Here is a 26,726-nt window from a genome sequence, read left to right as displayed (position 1 = left end):
TTGAATTTTGCTTCGCACAGCACTTCCTATATTTTCTTTGCAATTCTATTTATTCCCACGCGCAGAGGGAACTAACTGCAGGCGGCAAAAATAGCGAAGAGCATTGAAAGGTAAGCAGAAGGTAAGTGAATGAGGCGGTGGCAATGCAACAGCTGCTGTTGGTAGGCTACTCCAGCAGCGTTTATGTTGTTGTGGTTGCTGTTGCTGCTTGGATCGCCAACTAACTACGAATTGAGACAAGCCAGCCAAAGCCAGCCAACTGCATGCGAAAGCGCCACTTGACGTCGGGGCCGGTCGTTGATTGTGGTTTGAGCATGTTGCGGCTCAAACGCTTTTGAGCCCAGCTGTGTTTGTTGCACTTTTCGTATATTCATGTTTCGCTGCTACTGCTGTTGCGGTTGCTGATGAGCAGCGAATATCTGTGCCATCACCACCACAAACAGCATCGTCGTTGCGCCGCATCTCATCGGCTGTTGATATCAGCGCTGCCACACCACCTGCAAGCTTGGCGGGCACACGCTGGCATATCAGTCGCTTTCAAGCTTTAGATGTGTACGCGCACGCTTCTTCAACTTCGGTACATATTTGCCAGCCACCCAACAGCCATACACCGGAATCTTCGGCACAGCAGCAGCAGCAGCAGCCAAGTGGGCAAGAGGTAGCGAGCAAAGCAGCACAGAGCAAACGAACGACCGAACGAGCCAGCAAGCAACAAGCAACGAAGCAGTGGTCGGTGGCGGCAGTAGCAACATTAACAGCAACAATAGCAGCAGCAGCAGCAGCAGCAGCAGCAACAGCAGCGCAGCGCAACAAGCGTCTTTGACTTAAAATTGTTACCAATTGTGAATGTGAATTTCAGTTAAACGCCGAACTTTTACCAGTCCAGTTGACTTTGTCTGGCAGTGGGCGCCCATATAGCCAATCCAAAGCAATAACAGTTACATAGTAGTTAGTAATAGTCTCGAACTGAGCAGTACCGACCAGCGAGTGAACGTGAACGCGCATAGCTGCGTATCCAAAGCAAACGTGAGCGTGCGTACTAAACGTTTTTTCGTCTTCGATTTTTTTTAATTTTTTTTTTTTTGGTGTTTGTAATAATTGCCATTTGTGAGCAGCTAAAAGCTTGACAAGCCAACGACATTTGCGTGCAGCAAACGAACTGAGGACGTACATTGAATTTCAATATATGTACGCAGCTTCTAAAAAGCTATAAAAAAATTAGAAAAAAAAAAACAGAAACTGAAGTTAAAAAAAATTCGCTAATTTCTTAAAACAACCGCAGTGAAGCTGAAAATTTAAAGCCAACACTTTTTCCAAACATTGTGTGTGTATTTTTGCTACAAAAAAGTGCTGGCCAATTAAAAACGGGATTTCAACAAAAATAAATACCCATAAAAAAACATATCCTGATAGGAAATAATTGCAAACTAAAATCCAATTTAAATTGCTCGTCATATCATTTGCTGTTCGTTTCTCGTTCTATTTCTTTTTGTTGTTATTGTATGTGCTTTAGTGCAATATGAGATTGATGTTCACCTTGTTGTTGGGCGCATGCTGCCTGCTGGCAGGAATCGCTGCCCAAGGATTTAATCCCAATCGTGCTGTAAATGAAGTGGTAAGTGAAATGCAATCAAACGAAATGAATTCTGCTTAAATGAAAATAGAAATTACAAATATACAAGCAAACTTACTTACATATGTACGAGTATGAGTGTACATTGCATTTTGTATACACACACACCTACCTACATATTAGAAGCATACAAAAGTAAGCATTTACGGACATATTTGATAGAAAGGACTTTCAGTTGCAGCATCTCCAACTGCAATTACACGAATCACCGGCAGCTACCCAATTTTACATATTTAATTTGATAAAATACATTTGAAATTTGCTTTGAGTAATCAAAAGTGTTATTAATCATCGTGAAAATGGAGAGCGAAAAATATCGTAAATACTTAAATTTCTATCCATTTGCGTGTAAATGTAATAAATATGCGAAAATATGTTTTGAGTAGTATTGTAACGGGTTCTTCAATAGGGGCATACGAATGTTTGTATTTAAACGAAACACAGAATAATTAAGATATTGAAATGAAATCGATTAAAAATTTATGGTATCATAAGTCGTCACTCAAATATAACGAAAAATAAATAGCTCACTAAAATATTTTTTTCTGAATTGAGCGATTCCATGCCAGGTGACCCAAGTATTTTGTTCATTGTTGTTGTTGCTGTAACAGCATAAACATTCACCAAACATGTACGGGGAATGTTGCTGAAGTAACAGTCTTTGGCCGAATATAAATCCGGGTCGTTCCGAATACGTCGTAGTTGACGTGTATATTGTCGTAAACTGTCCTGAAAACTATAGAAGCCTTCTTCTAATAGAAGCAAAACTAAAAAAAAAATGAGTTTAAATACTATATGCATATTTTTGTAAATTCTTTTTTATGTAGTCTTGAGTATACCTATAAAAGTAAACTGGGAAAATTAAAAAAAATGTATAATTTTGAGATACATATTTCTTAAATGAAATATACTCGGTTCTTTTTAATATATTTCTAATTTTATAATTATTTAGGATACAATTTACCTTAGAAAATATTTTTTTAAGAATTTATTCGAAAAATAATTTTCTTTTGTCAAACACTCCTTTCAGCAAACTGAAAAATGTAAGGGGTTAGGGGTAGTCAGAGGCCCGAAAAAATTATGGTTTTCAATAATTTTTTTTGCTTTATGTTACAGAAATAAAAACACAGCATTAATACGTCATGTTTCGAATTGACTTTAGCAAAATTTCAAATTAATAATTATAAAAGTTATCGCTGTTTGTGTGGAGCCCGTTTCTCCAGAAGTCCCTTGCCGTGATCATCACAAGTCCTTGGAGATTCATCTAAAATCAATCGGACAAGAGAAATTATTTTAGTTACTAGATAATCTTTTGCCTTATCGATGCTGTTTTTTTTCTAAATTAACAAAACAAAAAAACCGAATTGTTAAAAAAAATCGAAATTAAAAAAAATCCCTCGATCAGGCGCGAGTATTATATGTTTTTCAAAAGTAGTATACATTTTATTGAAATCTGCCAAGCGGTTTTTAACTTACCGTGATCAATAGTTCAAGAAACATAGTTTTGAGAAAAACGCATTTAAAGTTTTGCGCCGAGCGCCCTTTGTTAATTGGTGAATAACTCGAAAAATATTTGTCGGATGCACTTCAAATTTTCACACAATGTTTTTTGAAGTTAAAGTTCATACAGTTGTTTTTTTTTTAATTCTTTTAAAAATTTTTATAAATTTAGTTTAGAATACAATTTTTAAAAGAATTCGTTTTGAGAGTTTTTGGGGGGAAAAAACAGGCCTGTCGGCAAACTGAAAACATTAAAACAAAACTTTTATAATTTTGAGATTTGTTCAATATTAAAAAATTTGGCGTATTGAAAACAAAAAATCTGCATTTTCTAAGCTTTGGGCATTCTTTTCATGCTTTGGGATATAAATATACTTAAAAAAATATTTTTTGGAAAATTATTAAATAATATTTTTTGTAATTTTCGATTTGTTATTTCTAAAAAAATACTTTTCTCGGCAACCTCAAAAAATTGAAAAAGATAGTTTTGAAATTTTTTCAATGTGGAAAATTTTGGCCCTGCGGTTTAAAACATAAATCTTCCGTATTTTTCGGCGAAATTTTTGTTTATTTTCAATTCCGAAAAACAGTCCTCTCAGTATAATAACCCAACTGAAAACATTAAAAAAATTTAGTTATTTTGAGATTTGTTCAATATTAAAAATTTTCCCATAAATCTTAACAAAAAAAAAAAAAATCTTCTGAATTTTTTATTGTTTTTGAATTTTTTGATTTAAATACTATAAGATAAAATATATTTAATCCTCCGTTGGCCGCTCGTGACTGGCCAGACTTTTTCGACTTTCAACGTGAATTTAACGTATGCATTTCTATTACAGCTAACGACTTAAGCTTCCAGGTAGCTTCCTAATATTTAATAATAACCTTTTGAAAAGGATAGCCGAACAGGACGAAAAAGGCTCAACTGAAGGTTATGAAAAGGAGGGTTAAACAGCATTTTTTTGAACATTCTTTTTTCAAACTTCTCGTGAAAATATTTTTTTTCGTCATTTTAGGAAAACACCCCACTCAGATTTTTTCCTTGTTTTCCAATAATAGCTGAGACTATGCTTAGTAATCACTGAAAGCTCCATAGTGACGAAAAAATATACGAAAAATTCGTATGCTCGTAAGTTTTAACAGAAAAACCAGAAACAAATTTTCAAAAAAAAAAAAACATTCAGGACGAAAAAATTTCAAAAAACCAAATTTTCAACAAAAATAAAAAAAATACAAAAACTTAAAAAAAAAAAAAACGTTAAATGAAAGAAACCTCTGCAAATAAATATGTTTTTATGTAGTTGTTATGAAATTTTTTGAACATCAAAGGTTCAGAAAAGAAATAAAATTTTTTTTCTTAAATCTTCAAGAATACTCAAAGGAAAATTTTGAAAATTTGAATTTGAGTCTATTTTTGCTGAAGAATATTTCAAATTACATTTTCAGTTCGACAAAATCTTCATTTTTAGTTGAATATCCAAATGACATTTTGAAATATTATCAGTTTCTTCTAATATTAATTGTAACTTTTTATGAAAAAAAAACTGGCTAAGAGTATTGCTTCTTACATTAGTACAAGCACTGTTAGAATACTTTTAATCTTATTTCCTTTTTAACGCGACATAGGCGTCTTTCACAAATGTGCACGGATGCTCCTACTATATGAATTTTAAAATTTTGGAAATATATGCTTGAAATGTTAAACAATAAGATAAGACCCTCACACCCCGTTAAGAATTTTAGTAATTTTTAAATTTTTCATCCTTGCGCAACTTCAATAGCTCACAAAAAATATTCTGTTATGCTGAAGAAAAAGGAGGATAAAACATGCATGCAATAGTGAAAGTTTTTTAACATTATTATTTTTTCTCTATGGATATCTGAATTCCATATTTCACTTCCAAAAGTTGTATAAACCTATTGCTTTAGATCAGGCAAGCTTTCGAAGAACCAATTATATGCTTAAATGAATGTTTAGTAATATAAAACTTGTAGTACTTAAGTATATAAAATTTTAACAAAATATCTATAAAATCATTCCAGTTTCATTTGTTAAAAAAATTCATATATTTTTTTTTTAATATTTTTGTTTGCTTCTATGCAATAATTTTACATTACAGCTGAACCAGTGCGTTCTTACCTTGACGCTCAACTACTGAATCTTGCACTGACTTATACTTATATACTCATACTTACATATAGATGTAGCCACATACCCTGCAGGAAGTTGCTTGCATAGGTAGTGTAACGAATTATTATTTCAGAACAGTTTGGCATATCGAATCACTAAAGACCCAAAATGAAAGAGCCGTCGTTGCTGCACCTTTTGGAAAGGATTGTGTATCCCAGCAGGGCACTTGAAGTTGTATGTACGATTGCAAGCTCCCAAGTCGGTTCACTTCTTATTTCCATCGTTTACTACCATATTTTTAAGGACTGCAAAAATAAATAAATGGGGCAAGTGCAGTCAAATGCAACCTCCTTACAAATAGGTAGCTGCATTCATTTAGCCATTTGTTTCAACTCGAAATACGAGCTTCTCATTTACTGGCGTTTTTTTTGCCATTTTTATTTTATTTTTTCTTACATTCATTCATTTTATTCTCGTTTGATGGTATTTTATATAAATTTTATGTTAAGCTGCTAAGACTTACAAACGTGCAAACTCTTGCGTTCTTATGTATGCGAGTATGTATGTGCACTTAAGTGTGCGTGTGTGTGGGGAGCATAATCAAAAATGTGTGCACTTTTAGCGCACTTTCAATAGGATCTACCCATAAGCAAGCAGTAGTATATACATACATGGGTGTGTGTGCGTGTATATTTATTGATGTATGCCTCGCACTTTTTAGGGTCAATGTGTGTTTTTATAAGCCTTTGCCACATACCCGCAGACTCCTCAGTAGCGCAGCACAAATAGCTGCTACCCATTACCCACTACTATTTGGCCATAAAGGCAACTTTTAAAGACCAAGTATGCGCTTGTTTTTACTGCTCTATGAAATACTTTCTTTACAGCAACGTAAGTGTGCGTTCGGAGTGCGCGTGTGTGCTGTGTTTTTGGCATTTCAGGCGGTATTTTATGCTGAAACTTGCAAATGATCTATGTTGCTATTTTTGCTATAAATCAGTGTAAATAATAATAATAATATGGGCGAAATGCAAATTATGCAAAAATTCATAGCAACCAATGCATGGAGACAAAAATATTTCACCAAGCATGTGCCTGTGTATGGGGATGTGCTGGAGGTGTAGCTAAGTGGCCAGCGCCGCAGTCACTTCAGCTATTTTCGGGGATACGCTGTGCGTCGAGATGATCCAACAAAAATGTATGCAAATCAATAAAGACGTTTGAGTTAATAAAAGATGTCGCGCGTTTTGTGAAAAGAAAGTTTAGCCAAAAAAAAATGTATATTCAAAAATCCATAATAGGGTAGTAAAATGCAAAAAGTAATAAAACGCGTGTTTAAAGCCACAACAAAGTGTGACAACATTTTCTCATAATGAATTCATATTTCTACGAGGCGGCTGTAGTAACCAAGTGGACTTGCGTGTCGCGTAGCGCTTGATAATTCAAAGGTGGTGAGTTTAATACCGACTTCACGGACATCTACGGCGCAGCTGGGGTAGCCACGTTACCTTGTACGTGGTATATGGGCGGTTGGCTCACAGGCAGTGGGTTCGATGGCGCCTCCGAAGCCACTTATGAGACAGCTGTTCTTTCTTGAATTTGTTTTTGTAATTTCTGTATTTTTATATAAAAATATTGCTCATAACTCAGTAAGCTTGAGAGTGGCATATGGCTTTGTCGTGCGTTCGATACCGACTTCATTGACAGCTGAGTAACAGAAAAGTTGTGTATAGGAGTTACAAAGTCCCAAGGCATAGGCAAGCAACAGAGTGCTTCTTCTGCCACTATATGGTTGAGGGAGAATGAGCAGACAGTTCTGGAGATGAGAAACCAATTCTAGAGAGATAAAAGATTGCATGTCAAGTGATCTAAGTATAATATAAATTTGGGTATTTTCGTAAATTTTTGTAAAATTACTTATTTGTAGGCTTGAATATAAGACGAAGTGAATTGGAAAAATTTTGAAAAAAACTAATAATTTTGTAGGCTTCAGTAAAATAAAAAGTAAATTTAAAAAAATAATTTAATTTGAGATTTATTCAATTTTAAAAACTTTTGTATAGAGTTTTTCAAAGTGAAATTTCTTCAGTTCTGTATAAGTTTAAAAAAATTCTTAGGACAAAATATACTTTTTAAAAATAAATTTTTTGACAAATATTATTATGTCTTTTGTTTCGTAAAAAAATTTTATTTATTTATTGTATTTTCGTATAAGTTAATTATTTCGTTGAAAATTTTTCCAAAATTAACAAAAAAATTGTTTTCCCAATAAAAGGTTGAGGGATTGTTTTTCAAAAATTTTAAACAAAAACAATATTTTTTTCGCATTAAAAAAAAATTTAAATAGAACAATAAAAAAATATTTCTTTCTTACCACACACATTTTAGAAAATAATGAAAAATAAAAATTTCAGGAAAATTTTTTCCTTTCCTAAAGAATTAAAAATTCAAATGAAAACAAGAAACGAAGATATTTTGAAAATGGAAGATAAATTGAAAAAACTTCGAAAAAAATTAAAAAAAATTAGATTTATTCAGAGTTGAGTTATAGCGTTTTTAAAAGCGAAGCATTGTCAGTATAACATTTAAAATTATTTTTAGGGAAAATATACTTTTGAAAAATAATTTTTTTCCGAACATTTTTATACATTTATGTATTTACTTTAAATTTTTTTTTTTTGTAAATAAATTTATTTATTTTATTCAAAATCTTTTTCAGAACTAACAAAAAAATATGTTTTTTCAAAAAAAGTTTGAACGATAGTTTTTCAAAAATTTTAAACAAAAACAGTTTGAATTTAAAAAACAATTATTTTTGTTATCCTAAAAAATTTTAAATATTTATAAAAAAAAATTGTATTTGTTCCTTATCCCAAAAATTCAGAAAGTTTATAAAAATAATTAAAAGCAAAAAAAATTCGCAAATTATTTCATTTTTTAAAGAAAGAAAAAATTAACAAAAAAATTGTTCTTTCCATAAAAGTTTAAACGATTGTTTTTCAAAAATTTTAAACAAAAATAGTTTTTTATTTAAAAAACAATTTTTTTTGTTATCCTAAAAAATTTTAATAATTAAAAAAAAAGTGTATTTGTTTCTTATCCCAAAAATTTAAAAAAGTTTATAAAAATGATTAAAAATAAAAACATTCAGCAAATTATTTCATTTCCTAAAGAAAGAAAAAATTAAAAAAAAAATTTGAATGATAACAAAAAACGAAGATATTATGAAAAAAGAAGATAAATTGGAAAAATTTAGAAAAAATCAATAATTTTGATATTTATTCGATGTTGAAAATTGTTTTGCAGAATTTTTTAAAATTAAATAGTTTCAGTTCTGCTTTAAATTGCATAACCTTTCTTCGGACAAAATATACTTGTTAAATATATTTTTCTTTTTGAAAAAAATTTTAATTTTTTTTAGTATTGTATATATTTACTGGAAATAAATTCAATGTTTCATTCAGAATTTTATTAAAAATGACAGTATAAAAAATTATTTTCCCGACAGAAGTTTGAGGGATTGTTTTCAAAAATGGGGAAAAAAATTATTTTCTCAAAAATCATGAACAAAAAAGCATTAATTTTTTTCGCAAAAGTTAGTGTTATCCTAAACCAGGAAAAAGATAGAACGAAAGGGGAGAGGGGAGGGCGGTGGAGGGAAGAAGAGGCTTGAGTATTTGTGGATTATAAGCGATAACTGAGTTATGGTCTTATCGGGAAAAAAATAAAAATAAAACTTTAAGTTGATAGCAAGAACGAAGATATTTCACTTTAAAAACTCTAACAAATTTTTCATCTTTTTAAACATTTTCTTGAGTCTCATTATTATCACACAGAAACATTTACCTCTATGCTCAAAATACATGGATCTCTTGACATGGGATCGCTTAGGTGTATTGATTTTTCTTTTACTTCTCTGGGGAGCTATTTTTATTTACTGTGCGCTTTGACTACTAAATACACTTTTCTGAGCTTGGTAGTTCAAGGGGTACTTTTGCTGGAACCTTATGATTGGAAATATCGAGTACTTTTGTGAATCGAGTACTTTAAAAAGCATCAGATACACGTTTTATAAAAAAATATTGACATCATTTTATGAACACTTTCAACTTTCACTTCATTTTCGCCAATCAATATTCTGGTGTTTAAATTATTTATTTCGTAAACCTCTTGAGAATTGCTGGCCAGCATGACAAGCGACTGAAATATTAAGCGCATAGTCTAACTCAATTAACCAGCCATGAAAAAGGCTCTCCTAAGAGCTATCTGAAGGTTTATAAAGTTGTAGAATTGTAGAAATGGTGGCAACATGTATAGGGGTTTTCTGTAAGAGCGCTTCAACATTTGAACTTTTTTGAATAAAACACAAACGGTTTGACTTTTTTAACTAATTTTTTTTTTTATTATCGAGTTCGAACATATACATTTAAGTATGAAATTAGATTTTTTTTGCATGACCACCGCGTGCACGTTTTACGAAGTCCAATCCTTGAACCCAATTTTCGACCACTCTTTTGCATAAATCGGCCGAAATTCCAGCAATTTCGCGTTCAATATTGGCTCTGAGCTCACAAATCGTCGCCGGCTTGTTACTGTAGACCAATGACTTCACATAACCCCAAAACGGGGCGGCTTGTTAAATGGACCTTGTTATTTTCATAAAAATTTGCACGATTTGCAATCGTTGGTCAAGTGTGTAGCGTTCCATGATGAAATGTATACTAATGAAGTTTACAAATGAAAAGCGAAAAATAAAAAATATTGCGTCGTTCGCCCTCCCTATCGGAAAAAAGTTGAAGCGCACCTATTGAATAACCCTATGTATAAAAAAATATGGAGGAAAAAATATTGGGAAAGAAGCTCGGCCAAAAATTGTATTACTATGTATACGCCACACTATTATCTTAAGCTTCAGTTTTTTTGTCTGCAAATATTCAAAAGGCAGTCGCGTACTATGAGTGGCTCATAAAAAAGATGTCACAGCAGCAGCAAAAGAAAACAAAAAGTTTAAAATAGTAAACGGAAAATGTCAAAAGCGCGTCGTTGAAAGAAAGATAGCCATAAGAAAGATAGTCAAGCGGTTATTGCCACAAATAGCGGCACAATACGGCAGCAGTTAAGGGGGCCACTGTCAGCAGAGCTGGTTCAAAGATAGTTGATATACATAAATGAGCGCACATGTCTGCCAAAAGCAAATGTGTAAAGCTGAAATAAAAACGTACAAATAAAAATGGAAAAAATTTAAAAATATAATAAAAGTATAATTAATAAATGAAACGGTATTGAAGCCACTAGTGAAGCCAGTCGCAAAGCTATTACATCAGCGCATCACCTGGACTTGAACGATTTTTACTTTATTATTATTTCATATTTCCAAAGCTGCTCATGACTGCCGCTGCGCATATTTATGAAAATATAATACATAAATGCATATGTGAACATAGAAAGCACACACACATACGAGCACTACTACTACAACTGCTGCATGTGCGCGTTCGCTTGACTCTTTTTTTGCTTTCCGTTTTGCTCTCAATTTGCGTTGGCAATTTCCGGTTTTAAATCGCAATCTACGCGCCACACTGTCACTTTTTTTTTGTATTACTGCCTCAACAACTGGTAACAACTCTGCGTATACACCACCACCACCACCACTTATCTGCGCTGCTGTATCACACATCTGCTATTGGTAGCACGACACTATTGGCGCCACCAAATTCAAATTTATCGAGTTCGAATTCACTTCATATTGATTTGCTCGTACATACCTGTGATGTGTAGTAAAAAATCGTTTGAAGTGCCAGCAGATAAATTTTTATATTAATATACTCACATGCTCACATACATACATACAAACATATTCATATTCATACTCACACATTCCCCCAGGCACCTGCGCATGAGCCAACAATGCACGGTGTAGCTTCCTGTCACTTAGCGTTCAAGAAATTTAATCACACGTGATTACTTTGCGACTCACTGCAATTCTATTTTATTTTTCATAGCATACGTTTTTATTGTATTCTAAAATGACACTTAATTTTCTGCCTAAGTACGCTTAGTTACGCTAAAGCTTCGCTGCATTGGCTGTAATCAGATTTTTAAGCTCAATTTGATGCTGAAGCGCGTCACTCACTTATATTGATTGCAAAGATTGCAGGCGGTGGTCTTGCGAAATATATTTACATACTTTTATATTATCAGGCTGGGGTGCATACGGAAATAAATAGATGCGTAACTTGCTGGAATTGAATTTGCATGTTCCTAAGGAGGCTTTATTAAACATCCATTATTGCTATTATTATTGGGCCATATTGCACTGCGACATATAACTGGAGGCTGGTGATGAAGTCGAGTATGAAGTATTTACAATAAGAAATAGTAACAATTAAAAGCCAGCATTACTACCAAAAAATAATGGCAAAAATAATGAAAAATCTCACTTATCAGCAAGTGCTACTTAAGACTGAGTACATTTTTCAGCAGAAAAGTCCTCGCTCGACGAACACGATGTACATAATATAGGTCTCTCATCATGCCAGTCTTCGCATTTCTCACAAAAGTTTGGACATTGGCTACCTTCGGTGCAACGTCGCTTAGAGAGTTCGAGAGACAAATATTTTGCCGCAGATTTGGCGATGAAATTACGTGCTTTACAGCTTAATGGACATAGTTCAGTGAATAAAGATCTCAAATAGGGCTCCCTCGCGCCGCCTATCGCACGCCCATATCGTACGAATGGATGCAAATAGGATTTTAAATTATTCAAAGCGATATCTGTCGCTGAAAGGAAACAAAAAATCTTCTCTAAGACGAAAAGACTAAATAAAAAAGACGTGGCTTCACTTTTTGATCCTAAATGGCACGATTAAACTAATTAATTAACCTTTCTGAAAACTTTTAGCTAGCGAAGGCTGTTTGAGAAAAATTTAATCCAGATATAAATTTGAGCAGGCTTGCCACTTATTGGAGAAATTAAAATTTTAATAATACAATAAGTTAAATAAAATATCATGAAATCGATATGTCTAAAGCGAAATGTGTTTGAGTAGGTTTTAAATCAGCTATATTTTTGAAAGAGTTGCCATCTATCAAAATAATTTGAGTTCATTAAATAAGTAAAATAACGTATTATTTTAAAATTTATATCAAGCCAAAGGTGTTTCTAGAAAAGGCTTAATATGTTACATTTTTGAGTAGGGTTGCCATCAGTCAAATAAATGTAAATTAATTCAATTCTTTATATAATGTATGAATTTTAAAGAAATCTTGAATCCTACGAAACGTGTTTGGGAAAGCTTTAATGCAGATATATTTATGAAAGAGTTGCCATATATTAAAAATATTTAAGTTTATTAAATAAATTTAATAAAATATCTTACAATTTTTATCAGGCTTACGGTGCTTAAGAAAGGTTTAATCGGGATATATTTTTGAGTAGGATTGCCATCGATCAAATAAATGAAAATTAATTACATGTATATAATATATCACAAAAGTGAAATGTATCGAGCGAAATGTGTTTTAGAAAACTTGAATGCAGAGATGTTTCTGAAAGAGTTGCCATCTATCAAAAAATTTAAATTAATGAATAAATTAAAACGACCCATGGGACGGAAAGAGAGTTATGTGTGATCACTTTAATTGTCTCGAGGGAAATGTGTTTAAGAAAACTTAAATGCAGAGATATTTCTGAAGGAGCTGCCATCTATCAAAAAGTTTTAATTAATGAATAAACTAAAGCGACCCATGGAACCCATGGGACGGAAAAAGAGTTATGTCTGATCACTTTAATTGTCTCGAGGGAAATGAGTTTTAGACAACTTTAAAGCAGAGATGTTTCTGAAAGAGTTGCCATCTAACAAAAAATTTTAATTAATGAATAAACTAAAACGACCCAAAGGACATTTTTTAAGATAGCTACGGAAAGAGAGTCATTTCTGATCACTTTAAGCTAGAAATAACTTTCAACGGCGTTGCCACCTAATTTAAAAAATAAACGTTTAATTGTTTTTTAGAAAATGTTTTAAAAAACAAACTACAAAATGTAGTTTTAATTTAATTTTTCTGCGGGGAGTGGATAATTTGCTCGATAAAGGCTTTCTCGTATATTATAATATAAAATAAATTTAAAAATTTCATATTTAACAAATTTAAAAAATATTTCATGATATGTATTTTATTAAAGGGTATTTACTCTAAGCTATATTTTGCAGAAGTAACTTTTCAGATATTAAGGCTGCCATACCTTAAATATTTTTCCTTGATACGTCCGCACGCAAATTTTGTTTATTCTTGACTCTTATTTAGCGCTTAAGTGCACAGTAGATCTTAAGGGTGGAGGGCATACTTCTCGTTCATATCATATCTCTCACTCAGATTACCTAAATCTTGCATCTCCATATTTGATGTTAAAAGGTGAATGAAATTCAATCAATTATTTAGTGCTCTTATCAGATTTTCCAAAACCAGCAACTAATTCAATTATTGATAGATAATCGACAGCGGCTTAAGATATAAACAATTACGCGACAGCAATGAAACTACAGCTGCAACAGATATCAACTATTCCAGTCTTTACTACTTGACGATCAATGCTTTCAAACTAACTCATCGCGCAATAAATTTTTAAAATATATTACATTTAGGCGAAGGGCCATAGCTTAATTTGGGGTTATGCCGTAGGGTAATCGCTAATTGTGGCTGATCGATGTGGCAATCGAAGCTAATTTTTAATGAAGAGCTTGCAAAGCGCATTGAACTCATGAAACACAATAACAAATTATTTATATAATCAAAAAGTTTTCACAAAAAAATTTGGGAATTTTTCATTAGAAAAAATGCAGTGGCGTGGAATATTTTGAATTGCTAACTTCAGCATGCATTTCATTGATTTAATCAGTTTTCAAAGCAATACCCAACAAACGGAAATCGAAGCAAGGAAATTTTAATTTTCCGCCAATTTATCGCATAGCCGCAAGGTCAAATTGTGTAGAAATCATTAATTTGGGGTTTCTTAAACGTTGAGGCACCGGCTTTAACACCAAAATGATTTTTTTTTACTGTGTTGCAATGCAATATTTTTTGGGTCACTTCATTCATAACAAAAAAACCTCATTAAAAAAAAATGTTTCTCGCCACTAAACTTTTTCGTTTTTCCAACTGGCGCAGTCTTTCGTTGCCTTGATGGGTAAAGTGCATTTATTCTTATCTAAATTATTGCTTCTCTTATAAATTTTGGTTTCATTCACATTGCAGGTTTCTTCTTTTTCATTTTCTGTCATCTCTGCGCATGCGCGCATTGAAGTTTCCAGTTTGTTTATGTTCGTGTGACTTCATCCTCTACGTTGCGTTTCGGTTATGTTTTACTTACAACGGCCCAATCATCAATAACGGCAGTATTGCAGACGTCTGTTGCATTAGCGCTTCTTTTATATCTTGTTGTTTTTGTTTTTCTCATAGTTGCCACACAACTTTATCGAATTCGATCTTCAACACATTGATTGCTTCTCTTCAGTGTAAAAAGGGAAAGTTCACACAGACCATTTGTTGGATGTTTTTGTTTTTGTTTCTATTTTTACTTTTTTTATGGTGTAACAAATTTTGCTGTTGCTTGCTGGCTTTCGTTTAATTGATTCTTCTTTTGGTTAAGTTACAAATTTTTTCTCACACATTTCACTCGTGATTACTAGCACGAATTTTGAGAGCACCTTCTTGGAATTGTCCAAAGGTACAGGTGCAGTAGTGTATCTTTTTTTTGACATTCATGGGAATATATATGTATAAGACACTCCGTTTCATAAATTTAAGAACATAACTAATTTAACTAAAAAGATATTGAAACATATTTTTAACTGCTTAATATTTCATTAAATAGTTCAATCTATAGATTGGCTAAGTAAAAGCTGCTGAGAGGTTTTTCGCTTTAACTTGAAGATAAAATTAACTCAGAGTGAAGACAATTTCATAACACGCTTATTGAAGAAGTCCTCGTCGCTAATGTTGAAAAGTGTGACCAGTTTATTTTCAGAAGTCTCTCTCTGGAGGCCAGTTCTACACCATCAAGAAAAGTTTGCAAATGTTTCAGAAGGTGTGACAATCAGTTGGTAGCTCCTTTTGGATTATAAGGCAAATGGAACGAAATCTCATACCGGAGCAGCCTGACGTTGCCTTGGTGGTACACAACCGCCTTCTGCTCGCCAATCCTGGCCGCTTTTGGTTAAACGTGATCCCTGGATCGATTGAATTGTTCTCAGAGGTCTTCTACCTGGTTCTTGACATCTCTTGAGTGTTGTTAAAAGGGGATTATACCACTTATTTGTCAGAAAGGCACATATCAGATGTAGCTCCATTTCCTCGTGTGCTATTTCGAAAATCTGATGACCCTAGTACAGTAGACTCAGGAAGCAGACAGTCTTGGAAACTCCACGTCATTCAATTTTCAAATTTGTAGCTGTGAGTGCCGATCATTAGACGATCGCTACTCCACGTTTTCATAAACGTGACCACGATCATAGCCACAGACAATTGACCATTTAATCCCCATTGCAAAAGCTGGCTCCCACAGCTAGAGAAGCACTTTCTCAGTAAATATCCGGGTTTGACAGCTAGATGACTAATATCAGTGGGTGCTCTTTTCTTCAACATCCTGGGGCAGTGCTCCAACCTACATCCTATCAACCTTTTGCATTACATCAACAGTTCTGGTTGGTTGTAGATATATGCCCGTTGGAGGTCTCATAAGGGCATCAAAACGTTCTGCTTTTGAGCCACTTGGGAGTCTGGTTGGAAAGTCTGGTACTTCAACCATTTCACCTATCTACCCCAAGCTTAATATGATCACTCATAGTGAATTATTCTCTTTCAACCCCACTAAACATATATCACAAGCTTCCTAGCCGTTAATGCACGCTGGGTGATCGGATGAATTGGCTCACAAAAATTTCATCACGATCTTGTTCGGCTTTTATTCTCGACATGACCCATTTTTCATCGCCCGTTACCATCCGTTTTGAATGGTTACGAATTGGTTACGTTGCGGTAAAAAATAGCAGACTTCAATTCGGTCTAAAAAACTCTTTTTCGTAAGTTGTGCCACACAAACATGGAGCTCCGTCTCAAGACAAGCCTTATGCAAATAGTTCTAAACGGCATTCTAGCTAACCTTCAGTACCTGGGTAATAAAATAAGTGATTACGAATGTTAATTTGAACCAGCGATTTTCATAGTTTTATCGACATTTGCGGCGATAGACTTGCCAGAGTATGCCTAATCTTCGCTGATTGTAAACCAAAATTGGAACCATTGGCCGCCTACTAAAGAATGTATGATATTTTTTCTTACTATTCTTACTTTTTTGAAATATATAAATATAAAAGATGTAAGATAAAAGTTGGCGCACTAAATAAATCTAGCGGTAAGAGCGTTTTCTTCTTATTTTTTCACAGCATTACAACGCGGATTGCGCCAAAACTTTCTTCACAATGCTCCTCCAAAGCAGTCGATCTTGAGCTTCAGCTTCGTAGTTATGTATTCCCAAAGCCTTGAGATCGTCTGCGTATATCCATCGAATCCCCGGTCTGCCTTTGGCTTTTACGCCCATTAGCTTTTTTGTCATGCCTTTCTTCACGGCACAGTCAGAAGGCACACAGGTAACATGACCTAGCCATATTATGGGCTGAGCTTTAATAAAATGCCCAGCTGTTTCGTTCTAAGTGAGATCTTTTGGCTTGGAGTTGTACCGAGTTCTAAAAGCACTACCATCCCAGTCTTATTGGGCCAAAGATACTCTCGGATAAGGGTCTTGTACATAGTTAACTTTGTAGTTTTAGACAAGAGCTGCCACTTGAACAAGTTAAGGTGGGTATAATATTGAACAGATTTTCAGAGCAGCAGTGCAACATGAAAAAATAAAATGTTGGCTGTTCTATGGTATTAATATTTTAAAGAGAGACTTCATAAATGAAATTTACTTTAGCACCGTAAAGAATCAACAAAGTTCGTAGTTTTATGAGAGCTTAAGAAGCACCTCCGACTGCAATATTTAAAAAGCATAGAAAATGCTTTATAAACTGTGAGCGTTTTGACTTCATTTCACAATCCACACAATAAGTTTTTACCATTGTTAAAACAATTTTGTCCCAATTAGTTGCTCCTTCTGTTAAGAAGTCATTACCTGTATTTCAGACAAAAGATGAAATAACAGAATTTTGCCCACATTCATGAGCGATCTCAATTAAGATTTTCAAATACAAAAACACGCTCCATTAACATGAAAAGCAAATTAACATAATTTCTAATTGATACAACACTTTCCATTGATTGTGGCTTATTAGCCATTTACTGTACCTCAAAATACGAAATTCCGATAAGAAAAAGCGTGGAAACAAGAATGCGAGAAAAAGTTAATGGAATCACTCGGCGTTCATTGGCTCAGCAGTTGGTTTGATTGACTCATTTTGAACACCAAGCGTTTACAAACTCATACATATAAACATACATATTCACATATTCATGTGCGTGTTCCGTTTTGCTTTTGTTTGGGGAAGTGTGCCGTTTTTTAACTTTGCTATTTTGTCACTTAATTCATTTAAATTTTATCCAGCCGAAAGTGTGTCAAGCCAATAAAATTGGTCTGATCTGTACGCGCCGCCTATGCAATGACTATTTGAGGTATTCGCTTGATTTTTTCGCAGTCTTTTAAAGGAGATTTCAAAATATGAGCAGTCAATATTTTTGTATTTTTTTTGGAGTGCCCACAAGGGTACATAGATAAATATTTTGTTTTGTCGTTTAAGCAAAAACGAAAGTTTCGAAAAGTATAAGGAAATGAAATTTATGTAATTTTTTATCTTCACGTCTGCACCTGATGATGACTACACCATTTCGCGTTTCTCGTCACTCAGCGCTTGTGACAAATATTTTTAAAATAACATTTCCCGGAATTTGTAGTGCTTGTGAAGAACTATTTCGCATAGAAATAATAGAATAGTCGATATTAACTCAGCTTAGCATTCTGTAAGTGTTGCCCTTCAGGTAGACGGCGCTGATTTCGTCTCACAAAAAGAATAGCATTGGCATTAAATTCAAATAATAAAATAAAAAGATTTCACTTAAAGAAACAAACAAATTAATACAAATTTTATATCAATGAAAAAAAGCTAAACAAAAATTTATAAAAAAATGCAAAAAGTTCGATTTAAAATAAAAGCAAATATATGATGAAAAAATTTAAATTCGAACAAGAAAAATATTTTAAATAAATAAAATTGGATTTCAAACAAAGAAAATGTATAGAAAAACTTAACTTAATTAAAAAGGTTCTAAATTTTACTTCAAATAAAGAGGTAATACAATTTTAATTAAAAGAATGTATAGAAAAAAAATCAAACATAATTCTAAAATTTTACTTGAAATAAAGAAAAACCAGGCAATAAACATTTGTTTTTATTAAATTTTAATTATTTTAAAAATTTTGTTCTTAAAAAAAATTTATTTTATACATATGTATAGAAAAAAACTTAACATAACTAAAAAGTTTTAGATTTTACTCTAAATAAAGCAAAACTAGATAATAATATTTTTATAAAAAACAAAAAACAATTTTCATGTAAATTTTTTTTTTCCCAATCCAAAAAAAAATGTATTCGAACTAAGGAAATAAAATGAACTAAGCAACTTATACTTGAAAAAAAAGAAAAAAGTTGTTAATAAAATTTGGATGAAAAAAAATGAATTTTATTTCATGCAAAAGTTTTTTGTTAAAATTTTTATACAATATTTAATACAAATTTTATTTTAAATATAAAAACAAAATATTTTCACTAAAAAAGAGAAATTGAATTTCAAATAGAAGAAGAAAGTGGAAACAAGAAGCAAATGCCAAAACAAATTTTATTTAAAATTAAAAAAAAAATATTTTAAGAAAAAAAAATTATAATAAAATTAAAAAATTCAGTTGAACTTGAAATAAAGAACAAAAATAAGTAATAAAATGTGGATTAAAAAAAAAATATTGTAATTGTATTTCATTTACAGATTTTTGTTTTACATTAATAAAAAAATGTAATAAAACTTTTGTGCCAAATAAAAAAAATAGCACCAAACTTAGTTTAGCTTAAAAAAAATTTGTTTAAACAATTAAAATTTTATTTCAAATGAAAGAAGAAAGTGGGTGATACATTTTTTATTTTAAGAAACAAATTTAAAAAAAAATAGATTAAAACAAACAAATTTGAAATAAGAAAATTACAAAATAAAGTTGGACCCGAAGGAAAGAAAAAAAGTGCATACGACAAATTGGATTAAAAAATATTATTTTATAATATCTTATGCAAAAAATTGTCTGTTATTTTAATTGAAAAGAGCAACAAAATTTTGATTTCAAATTTAAAAAATTTATTTTAACAGAAGAAAAAGGTTTAAATAATTTAAATTTGATTTCAAATAAAAGAAAAAAGTGGGCAATAAGTTTTTTATTTCATGTGTTGATTGAAATTATTAAATTAATTTAATATGAAATAATAATATATTAATAAAAGTAAAAGACTTAAAATTAGACTTCCAATAAAGGAAAAAAGCAGGTAATAAAGTTTTAAAGTAATCTAAAATTTCTTAAATTTTTCCAAAAAAAAAAAATTTACAAAAAAAAAAAATATTTTAACATTTAATTCAATTAAAAATTTCTAAAATTAGATTTCGTACATTTGAACTAAAAAAACGTTTAACGATAAAAAAAATTTTATTTAAAGAAAAATAAATGTAAAAAAAATAATTTATTTATTCCACATAAAAAAAACATTATTTCAAGGTAAGGAGAAAATACCATTACACTAAATTCTTCAAAAAATTAATTTCATTGAAGGAAAAAAATTAATTTAATTTCATAAACAAATCCTTATTTAGAAATAATTCAAACAATTTCAAATAAAAAAGAACATTACTTCAAATAAAGAAAAAAGTTAAGAAAATGTCAGTGAATAAAACTGGATGCATAAGGAAAAAAGTGAAGGGTTTTTTAATAAGAGGTGTTATTTTGATATTCAAAGAAAAATGCTACTTTTTAATATAAATGATCGGATGTTTATTTCATTATAAAGAGGAAGGTACGCTGTTAATAGTGAAAATAACATCAGGCAAATGACCACCACGACCACCCTTACAGGACAATATCCTTTTCATAAAATTTTCCATAACCGAATTGCAAAGTGGCTGCCCTATGTCCACGATAGCCTCACGAATTCCATCTTTGAGGTCTTGAATCGACCCTGGGCTGTTAGCGTAGACCTTTTCTTTCACGTGGCTCCAAAGAAAAAAGTCACAAGGTGTTAATACACAAGATCTCGGTGGCCAATTGTGATCACCTCTTCGAGAGATAAAACGGTCCGGAAACTTTTCCCGTAAAAGATCAAAGATTTCATTGCTTGTGTGGTACGTAGCGCCGTCTTGTTGAAAATAAACGTTGTCTAGATCAGTACCATCCAATTCCGGCCATAAAAAATCGTTAATAATCTCTCGATAACGCTATAAATAGCGATATAAAAAATATATTTAAAAAAAAAATTTAAAAAATTATATAAAATTATAAATGATTAATGAACTTAAAGGTATATAAAATTGGATTTCAAAGGAGGGTAATAAAATGTGTACCATAAAAAAATTTAATAAAATATTGATTTCAAAAGATAACGAATCAACAAAACCAGAATTAAAGAAAAAATGTTACAAAATGTTTATTTCAAATAAATATAAAAAAAATTTTAATTTTGTATTTAAATACATTTGATTCCAGAATTTTTTAAGAATTTTTTGATTTCCCCTCCGCAATACTCTCGATCTTTAACTGATGGTTTTAACAAATTAAACCACATTAAGAAATTTTTAATTGCTTTCACATGCGTGCCATGGATTCCTCGTTCAGTGTCATTACGCTACGTTGTTGTTGCTTTTTTTGTTTTTCGCTTTTTGGAACCTTTACTCAAAAATGCCTTTTTTGAAAAATTCCATCAAAAGTGAAAGTAAGCAGCACCAATTGCCGATATGCGAAGCGCAAAAATACACCAACGAATTGAGATAAATACAGACAAAACAAAAGCTAAGGTATAAACTGAAAAGCAAATAAAAACCAAGAAAAAAAGTTAACAACAACAAATAAAGAAATTCCCAAATCAAATGTTGTGAGACGCGATAAGCAACAGCAGCCAGCCGCAGCAGCTACTATGCCAACCATAACAGCAACAAAAGCAATAAATGCTGCTCGTGGGCACACAAATACACATACACACATACACACAAACAAACATGTGTTCATATAAAAAGTGTGTGACAACAACAATAATAACTTGAGCACGATCATCCTCAGCGGCGATGCGCGTTTCGAATCGATGCCAGATGTCGCTGAGCTTTGAATTGGTGTTGCTAATACCCCTGCTGCTGCTGCTGTAGTTGCTATAGTTGTTGCTGCAATTGCTGTTGATGGCTATGGTAGTCTGCAGCAAACACCTAAACACCTTTTTTTATTACATTAACTGTTGTAATCGCCGTAATGTTGAGGACATTGCGCTTCATGGTACTTTTGGTGTTGCTGTTGTTATTGTTATTGTACGATTTTGTTGCTAATCGGTTTTTGCTATTTATCGTAGATTTTATTGTTGTTATTGACTGTTGGTTTTTGTCATTATCTTTTATATGCTATTTTGTTTTCGTATTTTCTTATTTTTGCTGCTGATGTTATGACTAAATTTCACAGTTTTTTTATATTTTTCAATAAACTTCTCACTCTGCTATCGTTTGTGAAGTGGCATTTTTACAGTCGATTTGTGCTCGGTTGGGCCCAATTTTTGCCTGTCGCCCAACTAATTCACGCAGGTATCACCTTCAGAAGAGCACAAAAGCGCCGTCTTTCGCACAAATATGTTCAGCTAAATGAGCTGACCCACAGTACTGCCTTCACTAGATTTGATAAATAAGATAAACGAGTGGATGTAGTGAAAATAGATAAACAATTAGTTACTTAATATGCATTCAGAAATATATCTTGCCACCTTTAGCTGAGCGGGTACGTGTATATGAGAATTAAAGACCTTTCTCGAGGAGCACTTCTAAGTCACTCTCTATAAATACGCTACTGTGCTGTATGTTGCTAAACGCAGAAAGTTATTGGAACACATCTAATCCGATCATACGATGAGGTGGTTTTTTGAAGGTGCGAAAGAAAGCTTCACCGAAATATTTGTGAATATTTTCATGACAGAGCATTTTTTCACGACCTCAAGTTCCAACACAATAGGTTTGAATAATCGGCCACTGGAGCCGCACGAATACCATTTGGTTGATGCCAGTCTGAAGTGCCAACTTTAGACAGGAAGATTTATATGAAAGAAACAGTTTTTTCTAATATCGGCCATACATCGAAAGGCAATAGCAAATCTCAGAGTGCATTTCTGCCCAGGAAAGCTGTTCATAAAAAATCATTAGATTCCAATTTATAAATTCCATCCCTGATGTGAGAATCTGAAAGGGCTGCAAAATACGTTTCCACAACTGTAATGCCCTCATCATTTGATGATAAACGCTTTTCACTCATGCCTTTTTTAGGGCTGGAAACAGGTGAAAGTTTCTAGGAGCCAAATTTGGTAAATACGGTGATGAAAACGAATTTTTTCTTTTGCAAACTAAGTCTTTTTGCATTATTTTTTTTCCTTCAGCTAGTCTAAAATACTCAATAATATTCACAATTTATTGTTTTTCTAGCGTACAAATAATCCACAAGCAAAATTCTTTTGCCATCCCAAAAAACTGAAAACACGAACTCATTTCGGAGCCGAAGAACCAGGTTCACACCACTCTTTCTCTTCTTCTTCTTAATTGGCGCGATAACCGCTTACGCGATTTTGGCCGAGATTAACAAAGCGCGCCAGTCGTTTCTCTCTCTTGCTAACCGGCGCCAATTGGACACACCAAGTGAAGCCAAGTCCTTCTCCACCTGATCTTTCCAACGCAGAGGAGGCCTTCCTCTTCCTCTGCTACCACCAGCTGGTACCGCATCGAATACTTTCAAAGCCGGAGCGTTTGTATCCATTCGGACGACATGACCCAGCCAACGAAGCCGCTGGATCTTTATTCGCTGCGCTATGTCTATGTCGTCGTAAAGCTCATACAGCTCATCGTTCCATCGTCTACGATATTCGCCATTGCCAACGTGCAAAGGTCCAAAAATCTTACGCAGAATCTTTCTCTCGAACACTCCAAGCGTCGCTTCATCGGATGTTGTCATCGTCCAAGCTTCTGCGCCATACGTTAGGACGGGCATGATGAGAGTCTTGTAGAGTGTTAGTTTTGTTCGTCGAGAGAGGACTTTACTGCTCAATTGCCTACTTAGTCCAAAGTAGCACTTGTTGGCAAGAGAGATTCTACGTTGGATTTCAAGGCTGACATTATTATCGGTGTTAATGCTGGTTCCTAAATACACGAAGTCTTTTACAACCTCAAAATTATAACTGTCAACAGTGACGTGGGTGCCGATACGCGAGTGCGCCGACTGTTTGTTTGAAGACAGGAGGTACTTCGTTTTGTCCTCGTTCACCACCAAACCCATTCGCTTTGCCTCTTTATCCAGTTTGGAGAAGGCAGAACTAACAGCGCGGTTGTTAAGGCCGATGATGTCAATATCATCGGCATACGCCAGCAATTGTACGCTCTTATAAAAAATTGTGCCTGAGCGATTAAGTTCTGCGGCTCGTACGATGCTCTCCAACATCAGGTTAAAGAAGTCACACGACAGCGAGTCACCCTGTCTGAAACCTCGTTTGGTATCAAACGGCTCGGAGAGGTCCTTCCCAATTCTGACGGCGCTGCTGGTGTTGAGCAACGTCATCTTACATAGCCGTATTAGTTTTGCGGGGATACCAAATTCAGACATCGCGGCATACAAGTAACTCCTTTCCGTACTGTCGAATGCAGCTTTGAAGTCGACGAAAAGGTGGTGTGTGTCGATTCTCCTTTCATGGGTCTTTTCCAAGATTTGGCGTATTGAGAATATTTGGTCAATGGTGGACTTTCCAGGTCTGAAGCCACACTGATAAGGTCCAATCAGTTGGTTGACGGTGGGCTTCAGCCTTTCACACAATACGCTCGCTAGAACCTTATAGGCGATATTTAGAAGACTAATCCCGCGGTAATTGGCACAAATTGCAGGATCGCCCTTCTTATGGATTGGGCAGAGCACACTTAAATTCCAATCGGCAGGCATGCTTTCATCCGACCATATTTTGCATAGGAGCTGATGCATGCACCTTACCAGCTCCTCGCCGCCATGTTTGAATAGCTCAGCCGGCAGTCCGTCGGCGCCCGCGGCTTTGTTGTTTTTTAGCCGTGATATTGCTATTCTCACCTCGTCATGGTCGGGTAACGGAACGACAATTCCGTCGTCAACGATTGGGGTATCGGGATCTTCACATTCTCTATGACATGCGCAGCTGTCACCGTTTAACAGGTTCGAGAAGTGTTCCCTCCATAATTTAAGATTGCTCTGTACGTCAGTCACCAGATCGCCGTCTTTGTTCTTACAGGAAAACGCCCCGGTCTTGAAACCTTCTGTAAGCCGCCGAACCTTCTGGTAAAATTTTCGGGCGTTGTTCCTGTTGGCCAGCATCTCAAGCTCCTCGCACTCACGTATTTCGGCCTCTCGTTTCTTCTGTCGGATAATACGTCTCTCTTCCTTTTTCAGCTCTCTGTAGCGATCCCACATGGCTCGCGTTGCGCCCGATCGCAGCGTGGCTCTATAGGCGGCATCCTTTCTTTCTGCGGCAGCATGACATTCCTCGTCGTACCAATTGTTTTTTCGGGCTCGCCGGAATCCGATTTCTTCTTCGGCGGCGGTACGTAGTGAACGAGAAATGTTGCTCCATTGCTCGCGCATGCCGGTTTGTTGGGCAGTGCTCTCCGAGAGCAGGAGTGAGAGTCGAGTGGCGAATCTTCTGGCTGTCTGTTGTGATTGCAGCTTTTCGATGTCGAACATTCTTTGCGTAGGTAGATGTACGTTTTTTGCTGCACAGAGGCGGGTGCGCAGCTTGGCTGCAACAAGGTAATGATCCGAGTCGATGTTGGGCCCTCGGATCGTACGTACATCTAATACACTAGAAGCGTGTCTTCCATCTATCACAACATGATCGATCTGGTTTCGCGTTTTTCGATCAGGAGACAGCCAGGTAGCTTGGTGTATCTTTTTATGCTGGAATCTGGTGCTGCAGACTACCATGTTTCGGGCCCCGGCGAAGTCGATCAGCCTCTGTCCGTTACCGGATGTTTCGTTGTGCAGGCTGAATTTTCCGACTGTGGGACCAAAAATTCCCTCCTTGCCCACCCTGGCGTTGAAGTCGCCAAGCACGATTTTTATGTCGTGGCGGGGGCAGCGCTCATAGGAACGTTCCAAGCGCTCATAGAAGGAATCTTTGGTCGCATCGTCCTTCTCTTCCGTCGGGGCGTGGGCGCAAATTAGCGAGATGTTAAAAAATCGCGCTTTGATGCGGATTATTGCGAGACGCTCGTCCACCGGAGTGAACAACAGTACTTGGCGACGAAGTCTCTCTCCCACAACAAATCCGACACCGAATTTGCGCTCCTTTACATGGCAGCTGTAGTAGACGTCGCAAGGTCCTATGGTTTTCTTACCTTGCCCCGTCCATCGCATCTCTTGGATGGCAGTGATGTCAGCCTTTACTCTCACGAGGACATCAACCAGCCGGGCAGAGGCACCTTCCCCATTAAGGGACCGGACATTCCAGGTGCATGCCCTCAAATCATATTCCTTATTTCGTTTGCAGGGGTCGTCATCAGTAAAGGCAGTTCTCATCCGAGGCTTTGTAATTCTTTTCATTGGGGGGGATTTTTAAGTGGCGGGTCCCAAACCCAGCGCACAACCAGCTATCCTGGAATGCTTCGCCTTCTTCACACCACTCTTTAGCCTATTGTTTTGATTTAGGATAGACCCAAGCCTCATCCATAGTGAGGTATCCATACATAAAATCCACTTTATCCTTTCGAAAGCGCTCTAAATGTTGCTGAGAAAGTCGCATTCGAATGCGTTTTTGTTTCATAGTTAGTGAGTGCGGCCGGCACCCATTTTGAACACAGTTCTCTGAAACCCAACACTTCAGTCAAAATATTGCTTACATTACCCAATGAGATGCCTAGGGCTTCTACTAAACCTCTTTCAGTCACTCGACGATTTTTCAATACGATATCCGGTATTTTCTTTACGATGTCTTTTGCTGTTTCAGTTTTTGGACGTCCTTGGCGTAGATCGACTTCATGGCTTGTAACGTGTAACCACGTTAAATTCAGCAACCCATTTTCTGCTATACTAATTGATGTCGAAAAGTCCTTATACATTTCCAACATTCGTTCATAAATATCCTCTGCTTTTGAACTTTCCGAAAATAAAAATTCAATCACTGCACGATACTT

At 34.4% G+C, this 26,726-nt stretch overlaps 1 protein-coding gene across 1 annotated transcript in view; it reads left to right on the top strand.

Moving 5' to 3' along the window:
* Positions 1-891: 891 nt before the first annotated feature.
* Positions 892-26,726, top strand: part of LOC128863444 (mucin-5AC) — a 102,763-nt gene continuing 76,928 nt past the window's right edge. Inside the window, exon 1 of the mRNA XM_054102604.1 lies at positions 892-1,615. Coding sequence (XP_053958579.1) covers positions 1,520-1,615 — 96 coding nt within the window. The 5' untranslated portion in view covers positions 892-1,519. The remainder of the gene's footprint in view (positions 1,616-26,726) is intronic.

The sequence above is a fragment of the Anastrepha ludens genome, chromosome 5 (assembly GCF_028408465.1).
Source record: "Anastrepha ludens isolate Willacy chromosome 5, idAnaLude1.1, whole genome shotgun sequence".
In the NCBI taxonomy this organism is placed as follows: domain Eukaryota; kingdom Metazoa; phylum Arthropoda; class Insecta; order Diptera; family Tephritidae; genus Anastrepha; species Anastrepha ludens.
The sequence above is the reverse complement of the archived record's forward strand: the minus strand, read 5'-3'. Positions and strand labels throughout refer to the sequence as shown.